The following is a 16988-nucleotide window of genomic DNA, read 5'->3' on the forward strand; positions in this document are numbered from 1 at the left end:
CTTGTTGCTGAGTTGCCCAGGCAGGGCTCCAACTTTCGATCTCCCTGACTCAGCCTCCTACAGTTCTGGGATTACAGGCCTGCACCTCTTTAAGTACACAGCTTTTTTACAGGAAAAAAAAAAAAAAAAAACTTGTATATTCATGCAGTTCACTGTGGGATAGCCTCCAAAACATGCAGCGACCACGAGTTGAATAGAAAGAAAAGAGTAAACCTTGAAGCTGCCTTTAGCACGGTTAGAGGGAACACGGGAAAATAGACAACAAAGGTGTGCAAGAGAGAGGATGGGAATCCATGTATGAGCGGAAGGATGGTCTCGGACCGGGTAACTTCTATGTTTCTGGTGTTCAGAAAGTTGAAATGTTTAGGTTTTCATATGTTTGAAGTTTATACTGTAAGGTGGCGGTCCAGAAATGGGTCCACATTAGAAGAACTTTAATGCTGGTGGGTTGCACAAAAATTGAGAATTGTTTCTTTGCTTGCGGTCACTGAAATCCTTATTTGAGTATCATTTAATGCAAACCTGTCTCCCCTAAAAATGTGACTCCTAAAGAAAATACTGTGAGGGCTTCTTTTAAAAATTCTGCATCTGCAAGGATTATTTTTCCTTTTTGTGTGTGTGTGGTGCTGGGGATTGACCCCTGGCTATCACGCGTGCTGGGCAGGGGCTTTGCCTCTGAGCCCCAGCCCAGTACATTCGCATTTAAGAGCTAGTTAGGTATTACCACTTGGATAAGCTATTTGGGATAAGCTGTTCTCCAGGTTAGTTCTCTGTTTCTGCAGAGACTGTAAACAAGGTTAAATAATTACAGGATGCCGGTGAGCTGAAGAATATTTCAGTTCCTTGTTTCCTGGTTCTGGAGAGCAGCATAGTTGGCTGGTTCAATTTATTTATGCATTTTTTTAATACTTGCCTAAAAAAAAAAAAAAAAAAAAAAAACAGGTGGAAACAGAACTTTATTTTTTTCAAGATATGTGTTAATTTCTCAAGAGTACATTGTGTTGTCAGTGTGGCTTTGTGATCTTGGAGAAGTGTTTTCATCCCTGGGGAATTACACAACACAGGGTGAGCCCATGGGCAAGACACAAAGGGCCTCTTAAGGCTGAATTTAGTCTTAGGGTCTGAAGTGCCTCACCTGCTCCCAGTAGTGACAACTACGCCAGCCACAATTCCAGGTTTATCTCAGAGAGAGCTGGTGAAGAACATTGAGCATGAGCTTCTGGTAGAACTTCTCTGTGTGTATTTGCAAACCATCTCTTGCTGTGTGTGTTGTAAATCACACCATAATTAGGTTTAAGAGCTGACATTAAAACAGAGACCTATGTTTTCTTATCATGCCCCGGTGGACCACTTACGTTGTCCCTGCAGGGATGGCCCTTCCTTCATGGACTCCACACTAGGTGCTGGACACGTGAAGATGAGCATCCTGCCTCTGATGTGGTCTCCAGGGAGTTGGAGTTGACAGACTGGGAGAGCAGATTGGACAGAAGCACAAAGAAAAGAAAGCAGAGACCATTTAGAAGACTCCTGGTGGTTTGGTATTGTTGAATGGTCAAGCATAAGGAAGCCGGGGTTGGAGAGAGGGGTAGGACCTTGTGTGCGATCCTGTAGTCTGGAACTGCAGACAGATTTTCAGCAGGTGTGATGCACTCTGGTGTGTTAGATTGCTGTAGAGATAGTGGTTGGTGGGAATGCTGCCGAGCCGGAGACTAGTGCTTCTGAGAGATGATGCCACCTGAAGTAAGTTCTGTGGCATTGGGAAGGGGCTGAGTGGTAGGTGTGTTATTTTTCTTCTGTTTTCCTTTGTTTTAGGTAGAATTGTCAGATTCCCAAGGATTGAACGGATTTGGGGCAAGGGAGAAGCATCTGTGAATATTTTGAAGAGTTGACCCTCACTAAGGAAACTGAGCGAAAGGTTTATTTTGGGGGGAGAAAGATCTCATTCTAGTATATTAAAAAAAGTGGCCAAAGGGCTAGGAAAATTCTTGACAGGTTTATTTCCTTAAGGGATACTCGGGGAAATTTGATTTTCTTTTACTCATTCTGACAGTCTGAGCTTTCAGTATGCTTCTGATTTGAGCGGACATTGCTTGAATTAAGAAATTTGCATGTGGAAAAAAAGCTGTTACTCACGGAGTTCAAATTCTTAAAATCCAATGCTTATTTGCAGCAGTCCTTCTCAAACTGCCGTGACACCTGAGTCACTTGGAGGACCCCATAAAACAAAACTGTGCAAAGCTATGGACAGAACTAATTTGTAGGTCTGGGGAACCTGAGAATTAACATTTCTAAAAGGTCCTGAATGATGGTGCTGGCTCAGGGACCCCACTTAAGGACGATTGTTCTTTCGCCCTCCCATGGCTTCCTACTTGAGTGATTCACTGGCGAGGAAGCAGGCACCACCCCGCTTCGGTACACTGAACTTTGGAGCCACACTTTCTTTTAGGTTTAAATTTGAAGTAAACTAACTTGTAGGTTTGTTGTAGGTGCTCCGTACGTGTTTATGGAAGGAACAGCAGTATAAGTGGCAGTGCCTCGGCGTTCGGTTTAAAAAGCACAGTTGATAAACCGAAACTGTCTTCTAAGTCAGCTCTTTGATCTGCTTTGCTTGGTTGATTTTTCTCTTCATTTGAAGGGCTACTTTCATGGCTTGCCTGTGGTGGAAGAACTTTAAAAAAAAAACTTGACGTTTTACAGATTGGTAGGTTCAGTGAATACTCCTGTTTTTCAGGCCCAAGGACTCACTTCAAACCTTGCCTTTTTTGTTCAGGGTGGTGCCTTGGAGAGATGAGTCAGACTGAGGGAAGAGAGCCCTTCCCTATTCCTGTACCTTTGGGTACAGAAACAGGCACGCACGGCACTGCCGAGTTGGGAGCCTGTAATGAGTAAGAGTGACTGGAGCTGATGGTATTCCGCCAGTCACGTGCACAGAGGGAAACTGCCCAAGGAAGGGAAGGGACAGGGCCGGGGCAAAGCTGTGAGAGCCAGGGCCGAGATGAGGCTTGACCTGGTTTTTAGCTTGTACTTCTTGGATCTCTGAAGTTAGGCCACCTTGATTGTGGAAGTTAACTTTAAAGATTTAAGAGTGTAATCAGTATATCAGAAGTTAGGGCTGGAGATATAGCTTAGCGGCACAAGCATGTGCTTGGGAAGCGCGAGGTCCTGAGTTCGATCCCCGACGACCCCCCCCCAAAAAAAAGGTGTCTAGAAGTTAAAAAATAGATAATTAAGGTGAATATGATTGTGACTAGGTCAATCCCAGGAGAGGTGTTAAAGTTCTTAACGATTTAATAAAATAGCTACATTCTCTTTATACCTTTCATCCCTAGGTAGCGCTAGGGTTAGATGACAGCAAGGGTGGCTCAAATTAATACTGAATCGTCAGTTTTTAACTGGAAGACAAATTAGACCACCTAGTACATTTTCAAGGAAAATTGCCCATTCCTGAAGATGGGCTTCCAGTAGATACCCATCGTGTTTTGGGAGGGAGCTTTCTATCTTGCCTAGTGCTGGAGTGAGAGTAACACACGGTCCGCTAGCTCAGGGCTGGCGGGGTGGCTTTTGAACCTGAAAGTAGTGATATATGCACTTTTAAAAGCAAAGATTGAAAAAGAAAAAATAGACGAATAGTGTTGACAGAAATGCCTGGCTAAAGTTTCGGGTGAAGCTACTGGTGTTTACTAAGTGACCTTTGCTTAATACCCGGGATGTTCTCATTTGGGACAATTTCATAATTTTGACCCCAGAGTTTTTCCATTGTTGTATTTAGCAGTTTTCTGAGAAGAGAACAAGGTAGCTTTATGGTCCGTAACCCACCGTGCTTTCTGCAGTCCTCAGGGCTGTGACTTCTTGGCGGACACAGTTCACTTAGATTCTTGTGTGTTGACCTCATTATCATAGGAGAGATGGGATTTGATACTTCAGGTGACTGGGGCCTTAGCTGGATTCAGAGGCATCCAAGTCTGAGTGGTTTTTGAAGCTATGACTTCATTTCTTGCGGGCAGTGTGACAGTGGTGCTCCAGAACTGGCATGTCCTCTGAGCTCATTCAGTGCGGGGTAAGTGGGTGACAGCCTTGCAGCTGCTCAGCCGTTTGGTCCAGCCTGAGTCCCCGTACTTGCACTTCGGGGATGTATCATTAAGGCTTTTGTTTTTTCCTGTGGTTTCAGGTTGAGAGTGTTCAGATATTTTATTATGTCAGGAAGAAAAAACATCAGAAGCAAGGTACGTGGTAGCACCTTGTACTACCTAATACAGGGTGTCTTAGAGTTCTTAAGTTCAAGAAACCAACTTAGTAAATGCAGTGAGCTCTCACTTGAAGTTGTGAAAAAATAAACAAAACCCCCTTTTAAAATACTCCACAGAGATAGCTGTGGGAACAAAGTCAAGTCCTTGATGACTCACCCTGCATATTCAAATAAGGAACATGCTGAGATTATAGCTTAATATTTCTTGTGAATATTGCAGATTGGGCACTCCACTCCAACTTTCTAATTTGTTTGTTTTTGTTTTTTCTTCCTGTACCAAGAATCGAAGTCACGACCTTGCACTTGCCAGGCAGGTGCTGTGCCGCTGAGCTTAAATCCCCAGCCCCTCTAATTTGACTTGCACCAATATTCAAACTTCGTCTCCCTTTCCTTACAGGTGTCTTCCCTACTGCAGCTGAGCTCAGCTTCCCGTAGCTAACCCGCAGCTCAGATTTCTCCTTGGCAGATAGTCAAGTGCTATTAGTTTCTGTGAGCTACCTAATTAGTGGTATTCTTTTGTTTGTCCTCTCTTTGTGGATAAGAATCGCAGATGGGCAGTACCCTTGGGGATTCAGGTGGGCTGGGTGCAGCCTGATGGTGCTTCTGTTCCAACTTTAACTTCCCTTTCTAAATTAAATGCTTTCGACTTCTGGAACGTTCGAACAGTTAGTTGGCAAGTGCTGTAGATTTTTCTCAGCATGATCAATTAATGGTGGCCTGCTGTGTTGGGTACATACAAGTTGAAGCTCATTTGTTGGTCATTTTAAGTATTTTAATGCAGTTTATTTTTTAGTAGGTACGTGGGAAGATCTTTCGGCAGCTTGGCGTGGAAGCGATTGATCACCTTGCTCTCATTTCTGCCTGGTCTGTGCTGGCGAGGGAGAGTGCCCAAATGAGCAAGATAGTGCAGCCAAGCAGCGCTCCGGGAGTGAACGGGATCAGCGTTATTCACACTCAGGCGCACGCCAGCGGCTTGCAGCAGGTTCCTCAGCTGGTGCCCGCCGGCCCTGGAGGAGGAGGCAAAGCCGCGCCTCCAAGCAAGCAAAGCAAGAAGAGTTCACCCATGGATCGAAACAGTGACGAGTATCGCCAGCGCAGAGAGAGGAACAACATGGCTGTGAAAAAGAGCCGATTGAAAAGCAAGCAGAAAGCACAAGACACGCTGCAAAGAGTGAACCAGCTCAAAGAAGAGAACGAACGCTTGGAAGCGAAAATTAAATTGCTGACAAAGGAATTAAGTGTACTGAAAGATTTGTTTCTTGAACACGCACACAACCTTGCAGACAACGTGCAGCCCATTAGCACTGAAAATACGACAACAAATTCCGATACTGCGGGACAGTAGGCCTCCTCCTTTCCAGACTTCGCAACTGTGGCTTGAGCATGAAAGGTGTGACCACCGACGCCACTCACGTTCATGGCTGAGTGTTGTCTTTTCCATTATTCAGAGCCATTGGAGGTTATTTTCTAGGGTCAGCACTGAAGCGTTGATTAGCCTTGCCGTTTAAATATCTGGCTTTACATGATGTGAATTTTTGTGGGAATTGAAAAACAAAAATTTTTAAAGTATATGGTAAAACCTTAGTGTTCTTAATAAATCCTGACTTCCCAAGAAATATTTCTTTTTTAAATTGACAAGAGGAACGGGAAACTGGCAGGTCATACAGAAGGTTCTCAGTTTTAATAGATACAAGTAATTGGATTAGGAGCAGTTGAATTCCATCTGTGTTAATCTAAATTATCCTAGGGCTGTAGAAACCAATCATTTTGTAATTTGGAGCGATTTTTGATGTCATTAAATAAGAAAACTATATCATAAAGGTAATATGCAGTTAAATGGCTTAAAAATATAAATAACAAAAAGTAAAGCATATTAGAGTTATGATTTAGGGATACCTTTGGGTTATTCAATTGGTATTATTTCATGTCCTAAAAAAAAACAAACCCATTTGTGTACCAGAATTTTAGTTTCTGCAGGTGCTGGTAAACTAAGTTGGTTTTTTTCATGCCATTTTGATAGACAAGTTAGTAAATAAAATGTCTTAACAATTTGACACCGTAAGCTACTGATTGGGATTTGGAATATTAATTCAGCTGGTAGTTTCTTCTGTGTTCAAAATAACTGCTATAGGGCCACCAGTTTTAAAAGGCAGAAATTTATTGTGAAAAAAAAGTTTATTGTGAAGTAACATTTTGGTATTTAATCTTAACCAAATAAATTATTAGAAAAATATAGCAACTCCATGCCATCTCCCAAAACAGTAGTCTAAGAAAACTTGAAAATACAAGGTTTTAACCTTTAATTTATTTTGCTTAAATACATCTGTTTATATTTTTTTTTGTGTAATTCTTTTAGTTAGTGGGCTGTTCTTCCAGACTTTATATACCACTGCTTCTGTTGCTTCATTGTATGCTTTTATGTCCAATAATTATTTTGGAAAGAAAATGCTGGTAAAACTCAGGACATTGACATTTTTATGGAGACAAAAAATGGCAATCACTAATGTCAGGCACCTCTAGAGTCTGTGTTATATCAGTGTTGGTAGTTTAGATCGTATTTGTTAACTTTGTCTTTTAGCATGATTCTAGCTTAAGTTGGTTGGCGTCTGTGTATTGTTTCGTCCCTGGGATGGTGACTAGACAGACCTGCTAAAGGTCTGTGTTACTAGGTTTCTTATTTGAATATGGTCATTTCGGGCCACACTGCTGTTTCCTACTAGGACTTGGGATAATGTAACCAGACTGTAACTGAAGTTGCACCCTGGGTTTGGTGGAAGTGTGCTGACTTTGCTGTTCTCCTGGGCAGAAGACGACATTGTGCCCTGCAACTCAGCAAAGACTTTTAGGGCTACAAGTTCCTTGCAAATGTGAGGTTGGAGCCAAGTGTTGTTCCATGAAATGCTTCTCTGGAGGGCTGTTAACTCCCCATGCAACCGAGAAATGGTCGTTTTTTTTCTTTTTTAAAGTTAGGCTCCAACAGCAGTTTACTTCGATTGGAGTATCGACCTACTCGCAGAGGTTGGTACATGTTCAGATAACTAGGGCTTACCACCAGAGTCCTACAGCTGATTGGGTAATATAGTAGTTAGGCCACTTGAATCTTTAAACACTCTTAATAGGTGTTACATTTCAATCCCTCATTTAAAAAAAAATCAAAAATAGATGTCCACATGGAATTTGTGGTTACCAGTGATATGAAAAAAAGCTGTAGGGAAATCATCAGGAGTGTGTACTTAGTATTTGAAGTCAGAACATAAGATTTGGAGTTGGAGAAAAATTGATTCAAGCTTTCCTGTTGCCTGTGCAATAGGTAATTGAACACAAAGAACTGAATACTAGCAATCATGCATAGAATAAAAATGTTAACCACTGTCTTGACTATTTTACTCAAGTGGTTGAAAATGGTAGTCTTTAGTTTGGTAGATTTATCAGTGCAAAATGCAGAGAAATGGAGTGGCGGGAGTAAGTTTAGAGCTGTGGGAATTGCAAAGCGACTGTTGAAACATTTGTTGGGAGTTTGTAACTTACGAACCATTCAGATTGATCTGCTTTGCATGCAGGTCCAGTGGTTTAGGGCTGAGGCTGGAGGATACGTTGCTGGCTGCGTCTGCGATGGTGCCTTTTGACTGGTTCAGTTGCAGATGGCGAGAGCAGAGCAGCTCTTCCCGTCTGACCCCTTTCATCCGCTGGGATGCCAGTTGAGATGCTTTGGACATTCTTACTCAGAACTAGTACTAAAATATTGACCAGGTTTTTAAAATTCAGGTCACGAGTGTAAAGTTCTCAAATTCATGTAAAAAGTAGAAGTATGTACAATGTGATATTAAAGGAAAGGACATTGTAGCAGCTTTTGATGTTTCTTAATCCCCATTAGAGGGCTGAAACTTTGTACCTGAACAACCCATTTAGCACTCAGTGCTTTTTGATGCCTTAGAAATAGGAAAAGTAATTTTTGTTTGACAAAAGGTAAGAAAGAAAAAGTCCTTTCTACAGCTAATTAGATCTGCCTCTCAGGAAAAAGTACTAACTTGTTCTTTTTGTTCCTGGCTTTCAGTTTGTGAGATTACTCTATTTTTTTAATATAATTTTATTTCTTTCAAGAAATTCTAAAATAAAAACTTTTGGAACAATGACTGTATTTCGTTGTGGGTTCTTTACATTAGATTCCAAAAGCAGTCCAAGGTAAACAGCTCCGAAGAGCTTGCAGAAGCCTGGCTGTCTTTCCCGTGGCCTGGGGTGAGGGTGGGGTGAAGGGTGGAGGTGCTTCTGTCGAAGTCTGGATTTCCCTTAGTGGATGGGGAAGTGCATTTTTAGTTGTACTTTTTAGTACCTGGTCTAAAATGTATAGTAGAATAGGGAAAGTGGCACGAGTTCAGCTTAATCACGTCATGTTTGAGTGTATGTGTACATCTACAGAGTGGAAACAAATTCTTGAGTTTTGAGGTAGATGGCCTTTCCCTTAATACGGTTTTATAGTGTGTGTGCCGTTTTCGGTTACACATTGCATCCCGTGGGGGTGGGCTGTAGAAATGAATTTGCTGATCTCATAAATATTCTGAGTACAAGAAGCTGATTTGAATTGTTTCAAGTCAGGAAAGGAAAAGGAAAGGTGGCATTAAGATACTTCAGTGAACCTTCAGTTCTTTCGTGTCTTGGGAGATAGATTTCTACTTGCTGCATTCTCATGAAAACTGCACAGTAATTCCCATGGATAGTATGTCCTGCTTCCTTTTTATGAATTAGTTGTAGTTGGAATCCAGTGACTTGTCTTGGGAGGTTTTAGAGATTATTCTCCGTGGAAGTGCCGGGGCTTTTTTTAATAAAAGCACCTGGAGACCAACTTTGACTGCCTATATGCATCTGAAGAGTATGTAAGTGGCATATTATGGCATGTGTGCCATAGTGGGCTGTTACTGAAGCTCACCATCTCCGCCCTAGATACCCTTTTCCTGTAGCCCAAACTCCAGCCATTACCTTTGAAGCATCTCCTTTCTGCATCACCTACTTTCTGTTCTACCTCCGAATGGTCTCTGGAGCCTGTCTCCCTCGCCTCCCCTAACCGTGCCCTGTGCAGAGCCATCCTCTCTTCCCTGGGCTTGCTGATGGGCTCCTCATTGGTCTCCTGGACAACAGTCACCACATGTTCTCCAGAACCATTCCATGGCCTCCACGGTGACCAGGATGAGACCCAATCTGGTGATACGGCTCCATTTCATCTGGCCCCAAACCATTTTCCTTCCTTTCTCCCTCTGACCCTTTGCAGTTCTTGTTTTTTTTTTTTTTTTTGGTTTTTCTCCGGTACCGGGAACCGAACTCACGGCCTTGCGCTTGCCAGGCAGGCGCTTTGCCGCTGAGCTAAATCCCCAGCCCCCCTTTGCAGTTCTTGAGGTTCAGAATGCAACATCTCCTTTTCCTTTTCACTTCACACCCTTGCTATCTCTGCCCCCTGGCCTGTACAAGGGCAATCCTTTACATGTTTTCATAGCACTTTTCATCAAGACAACACAGTTATGCATGTTTGTGTCCTCATATTGTACTGGCACAATAGATTCTTCATTTATTGAGTGAAACCCTTGCGGAGTTTGGGGAAGGCTTTAGCACTGTATAGGCTTCTGGAAGGATCCCTAGTGTGTTTTTGAAGCTCTACAAATTTCTAACAGGCTGGAGGCAGTTGGATACAGCTCTGGTGAACAGAGTGGCTACTGCTGGCCACCCACATCCTCTGCCATCAAAGGGTGCCTAGAGAGCTGGACTGACCTCTGTGTTCCCAGTGTCCATCCTGGACAGGGAGTTTAGTTACTGCGGTTCCTGCTTGTTTTTCACCCACTTGCTTGATGATCATAGAAACGTCTATGTGAGATGGGCAGGCAGTTTCAGTATGGAAAGTTGGAGGGTTGGGAGGAGGAAAACGTGATTCATTCATGTGCATTTCTTACCAAAGCTTGGTTTCACCTGGAGGTGGGGGGAATTGAAATCCTGTACACCTGAGTGTGTCTGAAATGCTTGGAAAACTCTACAACTCATCCGATGCACAGAAGACCCAACTGTTTCTAAAACTGCTCAGTGTCACCAGTGGGTAACAGAGACTACGTCTGTGCAACAGCGGAAATCCTAAAGGATTGGTGTTGGAAATTTTTTTTTTTGGTACTGAGAATCGAACTCAGGACCTTCTGCTTGTGCCACTGAGCTATAGTCTCAGCTCCTGGTGTTGGAGATCTAAAAAGCAAGTAAGACAAATCATGGCTTGGAACTGAGATGGGCTGCTCCTTTTTTGGTGGTACTGAGGACCAAACCCAGAGCCTTGCGCATGCTAACTAAGCATGTGCTCTACCACCAAAGCTATACCCTAAGCTCTGGCTTTTATCCCTTGGTGGCTACGTCGTAAATACTTCTGTGTTACTGTCATGGGAAGAAATAAGTTACTATTGAATCCCTTGGTGACTTCTCAAAATGTCGCTAGCTTGGACTAGATTTCCGCTATGACATCCTTTCTTCTCAGCTGCCCTTCACCTTGGGTCAGAAATACTTGGCAGAGAGTATGAAGAACTCTGGTGTGCAGAGTTGTAGAAGCCAGCTCTGGGGAGGGTCCGTCCTGTTGGGCTGTGGGACCGCGGACAAGCTGAGGAAGGCCAGATTTGCTGTCAGAGTGAAATTCTGTCAGTGGGCATCAACTGGGGTATAATCCTGCCCCTTCAGAAGCCTAGCTTTGAGGCAGTAACAATGTTAGAAAAGGATCATCTTGCAGGGTTGGGTCAGCAGCTATTCCTCCAGTCAAATCTCTGGCATTGCTGTGCTGATGGGGTGAGTCTTGCACTGAGCTTTATCATCCTGTCACCTGAGAGTTGTTTGCAAACCTGTGCGTCCATCTGGAGCACCCAGGGGTGCTTGTTACACAGTTCTCTGTGTTCACAGTTTTCTGGAGATTCTGATTTGGAAGATCTGAGCCTGGGTTCCAGGAACCGTTTATCAAGTGCCCCAGTGGTTCTGAGGTCTGTGAGGCCTGGAACCCTTGCAGCAGATGACAAGGTGACACTGAAGCCCGGCAGAGTCCTCAGGACTCAACATAGGCTCCTAGGGGAGCACCCTGCTTTCATCCTGGCAGGGCCAGCAGCACCATCACCGTTTTTCTGAGGCCACACGAGCTGGGCCATCTTCTCAGGGCTGGTGGGTCCTAAGCCCTCACCTACAAAGGGATAAAACAGGAGCCACGCACAAAATGACTGCTTAAGAAAAGCTTTTATTGAAAATTACACTCTGCATATTACTGATTTTTGGGAGAAAATACTGAAAATGCATCTTTCCTACAGTCATATAAGTGGCAGCAAGGTACATTTTAGTTGCTACTGAAGAACAGGATTATGTTCAATCAGAGTTTTATTTTTTGTTGTTTTGTTTTTTTCCGGTACCGGGAATCGAACTCATGACCTTGCACTTGCCAGGCAGTTGCTGTGCCGCTGAGCTAAATCCCCAGCCCCCAGTCAGAGTTTTAAAGTCACTGTCATTTAAGTATAGTACAGAAGTGATTAAGGGTGTGATCTTACAGAAAGTTAATAGAAAAAGCATTTTTCCTTCTTAGGAAATGGTCCTATTTGGTATGATCAAATATTTGTTTTTTGTTTTGTTTTTTTTGGTTTTTCTCCGGTACCGGGAACCGAACTCACGACCTTACGCTTGCCAGGCAGGCGCTTTGCCACTGAGCTAAATCCCCAGCCCCTGGTATGATCAAATATTGATGCCAAGCTCCAGGTTCTGAGCACCGTTTCTCACCGTCGGAGGGCCAGTCGACATGGAGACAGGGTGCAAGGCCAGACCCTGGCTCTACTTTGGGCCAGAGAAGGATGTAAAGGCCTTGTCACTGCCTGCCATGCATGCCTCGATCTCCTCCACGGTACGGGGCACGCAGGTCAGCAGCTCCATGCCGGTGTCAGTCACCACAACGTCCTCCTCAATACGGACCTGGGTCAGATGGACAGATGCTCATCATGGCTGAGCTGCCCTTCTATGCCACATCAGTGGATCCCACCTGCTCCACCCTGCTCCCTGCTGCTTGGGTACAGCTTTCTGAGGAAATGACTGATACCCGCCATGACAGAAGCAATTGGTCTCAAAGCTTCTGTGGCTGACTGCCTAGCGCAGCGGTGGCAAACCTACGGCACACGTGCTGCAGCGGGTTGTTTGTATCACTGGCCTAGAGGAAAGTTCCTCACATGGCCCCTTGGTTGGTTGTGTCACCTGCTCACCCTGTCCTTGTAGGGTAGATGGGAGCGCCCTGAGTGGGCAGGGGTGAGGCGCCTGGCCAATGACCAACCACATGAAGGGGTAGGCCACTTCCAAGTGAGCAAGTCAAGATGGCCCCTGCTCCAGCAGGGCCTCTGTCCTGAGACAGAGGTGATGAGCAGAAGCAGTAGGGGTGGTAGACATTCTGGGAGCAAGAGTGTGGGGCCCGTGAAGACTCACCCCACCAAAGCCGCGAAAACGCTGCAGGACCTCGCGGTTAAAGAAGCAGGCTTGGGCCTGGTTAGCCAGGGCCTCGTCCAGGAGGTGGTCGATGAAGTAGATGCCTGGCTCCACGGTGAGCACCATGCCTGGCTGCAGCTGCCGTGCGGTGCGCAGGCTCCGCAGACCTGGCTCGTCAATGCGCTTCACGCCCTGTGGGGAGAGGGACGGTGGAGGACCCAAGCGACAGCCGCAGGGCTGGCTGCGAGGGGCCTACTCAGCGCCTCAGTGGAGGACGGCCAGGCACAAGAGTTGGCTCTAGCCTTGTGGGCTCTCTGACAGTGGGGTCTGCAGCCCAGACTCACCTCTACCGTGCCAGGCCACAGGCACTCCTCATAAGACCTCTGGATTCTGAGTGTCCCTGGCCTCTGGTTACCCTCCGAATTGCCTTCAGGAGTGCTCTGATGTGCACGCAGCCAGGGCACGCAGCCCAGGTGGCCCCACGGGGATGGCTGGGTGTCCAGCTGTCCTTACCTAGGCCCAGGCAATGGCAGAAGCCAATAAAACAGAACAAAACTCTTAAGGAGGTTATGAGGCTTTCTGGGGCAGCAATTTTCCTTCCAGGAGGCTCATGTGGAAACTGGCTCCAGAAGTGCTGGTTCTGTTCCCCCAGCCCAGCCCCAGGTTCTCCATGGGACCATCCGGGAAGAGGGACTGTGCTTTCCTCAGGATGGGCCTGCCAGCACCAGTACTGGCCTCTAAGTACCTGTGTGTGCCTGGCTTGGTGGTGTGGCTCTCACAGGAGCTCTCTGCACCCTCCAGCTGGGCCCTGGGAAACGGTCCCCGGCCTTTGAGGAAGCAACAGTGACAGCTTCTTTCCCTCCTCCCCAGTGCACGCCCTTCCTGGGGCGGGCTGCTCACCCAGGCACAGCTACCAGGGCCTCAGGCTGGGCCGAGGGCAGGTGGTACCCAGGACGCTTGCAGGAGGGTCCTTGCCTTCACCAGGCCCCATCTGGTCCACGGCCAGGGCCTCTGAGCAAGTGGGCAGAGAGCAGGCTTTCTGGTCAGGATCCGGGTTTGCCCTGCCCTGCTTGCAGCTCCCCCTAGGAAGCCCAGCTGCTGGAGATCAAGCTGTCATTTCTGACTGTTTGGGGGCCAACAACATCAGACTTCAATTAGTGGTTCACATAAGGTAACCAAAAACAGGCTGGCTCAGCCTCCAAGGCTGGGCACGGCAGGGAAGCCTGTGTCTGTGATTCCACAGGGCAGGGGCAGCCGCCCCGACCTGGTGTAAGCAGGCCAGGATGGAGGCAGTGAAGGCACCACGACCCCTGGTGGGTCATGCTCTGGGCGAGGATGTCTGGCGGCTGTGGCCCCAGCCCCACAGCCCTTGCTTTGGGCTGCAGAGCTGGAGTCTGGGCAGCAGGGCAGGGGATTCAGGAGGCAGGGTGCTCCGTAACCAGAGGTCCTGCCTGGAATGACAGCCTGGGCTCAGGTGAGGCGATCGTGGTGAGGAGCAGGGCCCGTCTCCTGTCTAGAGCCAGCTTGCTTGTGAGAACTCAGGGCCCTGGATCTCTTTTCTAGAAATTTTTTGCTCCTGCCCCCCAAAGCTTGTGCCTACCCCTTGGTACTCTCCTCCTGTCCTTCATGCTATACCCTGAGGTGCTGTCCCCTTCTCTGCACCCCATGGCTGTCAAAGCCAGGGGCTGGACAGGTCGTGTCTCTTTCCTCCCAGTTGCACTTGGTGTGGACTGCTTCACAGGTGTGCAGGAGAGGCAGGTTTGCTGAAGCTTGGAGAGTTGCTTCCCTCCATCCAAAAAAACCATGGGCCCACCATTCCAATTGGGGTTCGGGAGCATGGAAAGAAAGGATCCCAGGGCTCCAGAGGATATGCCAGTCTCAGCTAGCGGAGCACAGTTAGCCCTTCAGAATATTAACTCTCGGTGCTGCAGGCGTGGCCCGCCGAGAACAGGGCATAGGGGCAGGCGTGTCTGGGAGGCCAGCCCAGCAGCCAGAGCAGGCTGAGGATGAAGGCTAGGCTGAGTGGGGTACAGGCCGTGAAGAGAGCGCAAGTCTCCTGGCCTAGGTATGCCAGGCCTGCTGGGGATGCCCACACCATACCCAAGCCTGCCTCGGCCTGGGCAGAGGGCTGTCGAAGCCTCCACTTTTACTGGGCTCTGACAGAGGAGACCCAGATGTGTCCGTAGGCCTGAACTAAAACAAATGACTTATAGGAAAAGCCATATTTTTTCTACAGTGTTTATCTGTCAGAAGAATAGGCTCTGAGCACAAAGGGCTGCTTACTGGAAAAGATGAAAACAGTTTGCTGCCAATTTTCTTTGGTGGAAAAAAAGCGCTTTGGCGACTAATGAATAATGAACCTCAGTTAACAATGTCTGGAAGGCCCTGCTCTTGGCTCTCTGCACACAATGGGATGGACAGAAATTAGGAAATTAAAACTGATTTTGTTTCTGCAAATTTAACTGTTTACACTTGAGGGGGAAAAAAAAATAATTGAATAATAATGCTTCTCTTGAGCAACTTTTTCCCCAAAAAATCACTTAGTGCTTTCAAAATACCCTGCAGCCAAGAGGCCAAGCCTAGTCTTGGCTAACTGGCTGGTGGGCCCCAGGGTGTGCACCGATTGCATAATCAGCCCCCTGCATGGTGGGCGCTGGGCCAGGTGGCAGGGATGGCTCGCCCCTGCCACAGGGGCTCAGTGGGCTGCGTTCACCTGCCCAGTAGGAGCATCTTGTGAGCCCTCAAGCACCCTCTGGGTGGTCTTAAGAGCGGGAGCGGAAGGCTTGTCTGGAGATGCCCTCCTCTCCTGCCAGGGGTCCTAAGACTGGGATGTGAGCAGGCTGCAGGGCCACAGGTGTGCTGGGCCAGGGGACTGCGAGGCAGAGCGCGCACCAGCCAGAGAACAGTGGCACGGGGCCTGCTACCGGGCTCCGGTCGCTTGAGGTGAATCTGAAGCCACATGCAGCAGAACATGAAGGGTGCAGTGTAGTTCTGTCACCAAGACCCAGCATCAGCTTTACCACCTGGCGGAGACCACGTGCGCTGGAAGGGTGCCAGGTCCACCTCGAGCTTACCGCCCTTCTGGGCAGGGGCTACATCCAGCACTTGCTGCAGCTCAGGCATCCACCTCTACGCTGACCACGGCCCTTGCAGAGGGCAAGCCAGGACCCTGGTTCCTCCCTTCTCCCCCACGCATCCCAGGGAACCCCATCCCTCCTGTCTTGCTATGTCCCCTGCTTTCTCCTGGAGCCCCACTTTGCCCCAGGATGTGAGGCCCCGCGAGGGCCCATCTGCCAATGTCTCCACACTGACCTCAGGGTAGCCTCCCACGTCGTGCACATCAAGGCCCAGGAAGTGGCCGAGCCCATGAGGCATGAACACGGCTCCCATGTGGGCCTGGACCATGGCATCCACGCTGCCACTCAGAATGCCAATGCGGGTCAGTTCCTCCAAGTGGATGCGGTCAGCCAGGCGGTGCATGTCAGGCCACCAGACACCTATGGTTCAAAGGAAAGCTATGTCTCCAAGGAAGACTTAAAAGCAGGGCTTCTCCAGCGAGAGGTAGGGAGAGACAAAGCCCTCAAACAGGCTGAGGCAGGAGGGTCTCCAGTCAGGGTGACAGTGACACACTCTCAGGGGATAAAAGGTGGGGTGGCCCAGCGTCTTGCACTTTCTCAGTCAAAGCTCTTGACCTCCATACTCTCTGAGCCCCAGTGGCTTCTGCCACCCATGGCCAGGGATCCGGGGCAGCTCTACTCTCCAACCTATGCCGTGCCCACCCTGACCAGCATGTGCTTCTGGGGCCAGGGAAGCCCAACAAGATCCCTAGCCATCAGGAGAAAAGTGCATGTCTCCCCAGTGGCAGCTGCCAGGTGGCTTGGGCCCAAACGCTGTCTCAGAGCTTCAGGCCTGGGTTCCGTGCCTGTGGGGCAAGGGGGAAGCTCAAGGCTGGGGGAGGAGGCATCCCTGCATACCCCGCAACGGCTGAATCACCCTCGGCGCTGCTGTGGAAGCCAAGGTTTCTGGGGTGAAGGTGCAGCTGGCAGGGCCCCACACACTGCTGGGCAGGGGGTCTGTGGCCTTGCTGCTACAGCACAGGCACTGTCTCCACGGCAGCCCCAATATCCAAGCCCAGGCTGCTGATCGAACTCCTCTTTGCCCCCTGTTTCAGGGTCAAAGGTCACTGCACAGCCTTCCAAGTGCAGAGCTTCAGGGGCCACGCAGCCTCTGTGGGGGCGGGGGCAGAGGCCAGAGCCAGTCCTCAGCACCGCCTGGTTCCCCAGTT

The 16988-nt window shown here is 48.0% G+C and overlaps 2 protein-coding genes across 3 annotated transcripts in view; one reads left to right on the forward strand and one right to left on the reverse strand.

The window, feature by feature from the left end:
- The first annotated feature begins 1197 nt into the window (after positions 1–1197).
- On the forward strand, positions 1198–5825 carry Cebpg (CCAAT/enhancer binding protein (C/EBP), gamma). The gene is made up of 2 exons (XM_005399985.2): positions 1198–1538; positions 5040–5825. The coding sequence occupies exon 2, from the start codon at positions 5139–5141 to the stop codon at positions 5589–5591; it is 453 nt and encodes a 150-aa protein (XP_005400042.1). The 5' UTR covers positions 1198–1538; positions 5040–5138; the 3' UTR covers positions 5592–5825.
- Positions 5826–11962: 6137 nt separating this feature from the next.
- The window catches only part of Pepd (peptidase D), a 129424-nt gene continuing 124398 nt past the window's right edge, over positions 11963–16988 (reverse strand). For both annotated transcript variants that reach the window (XM_013522478.1, XM_013522477.1), the window contains 3 exons: positions 16016–16200; positions 12704–12895; positions 11963–12202 (listed from right to left, as the gene is read on the reverse strand). In XM_013522478.1, coding sequence (XP_013377932.1) covers positions 12065–12202; positions 12704–12895; positions 16016–16200 — 515 coding nt within the window. In that variant the 3' untranslated portion in view covers positions 11963–12064. The remainder of the gene's footprint in view (positions 12203–12703; positions 12896–16015; positions 16201–16988) is intronic.

This window comes from Chinchilla lanigera, unplaced genomic scaffold (genome assembly GCF_000276665.1).
Source record: "Chinchilla lanigera isolate Chin_1 unplaced genomic scaffold, ChiLan1.0 scaffold00067, whole genome shotgun sequence".
Taxonomy (NCBI): domain Eukaryota; kingdom Metazoa; phylum Chordata; class Mammalia; order Rodentia; family Chinchillidae; genus Chinchilla; species Chinchilla lanigera.

Bases quoted from the DNA above. Each gene is read 5' to 3' on its own strand.
- Cebpg (XM_005399985.2), top strand. From the start codon at position 5,139: ATGAGCAAGATAGTGCAGCCAAGCAGCGCTCCGGGAGTGAACGGGATC.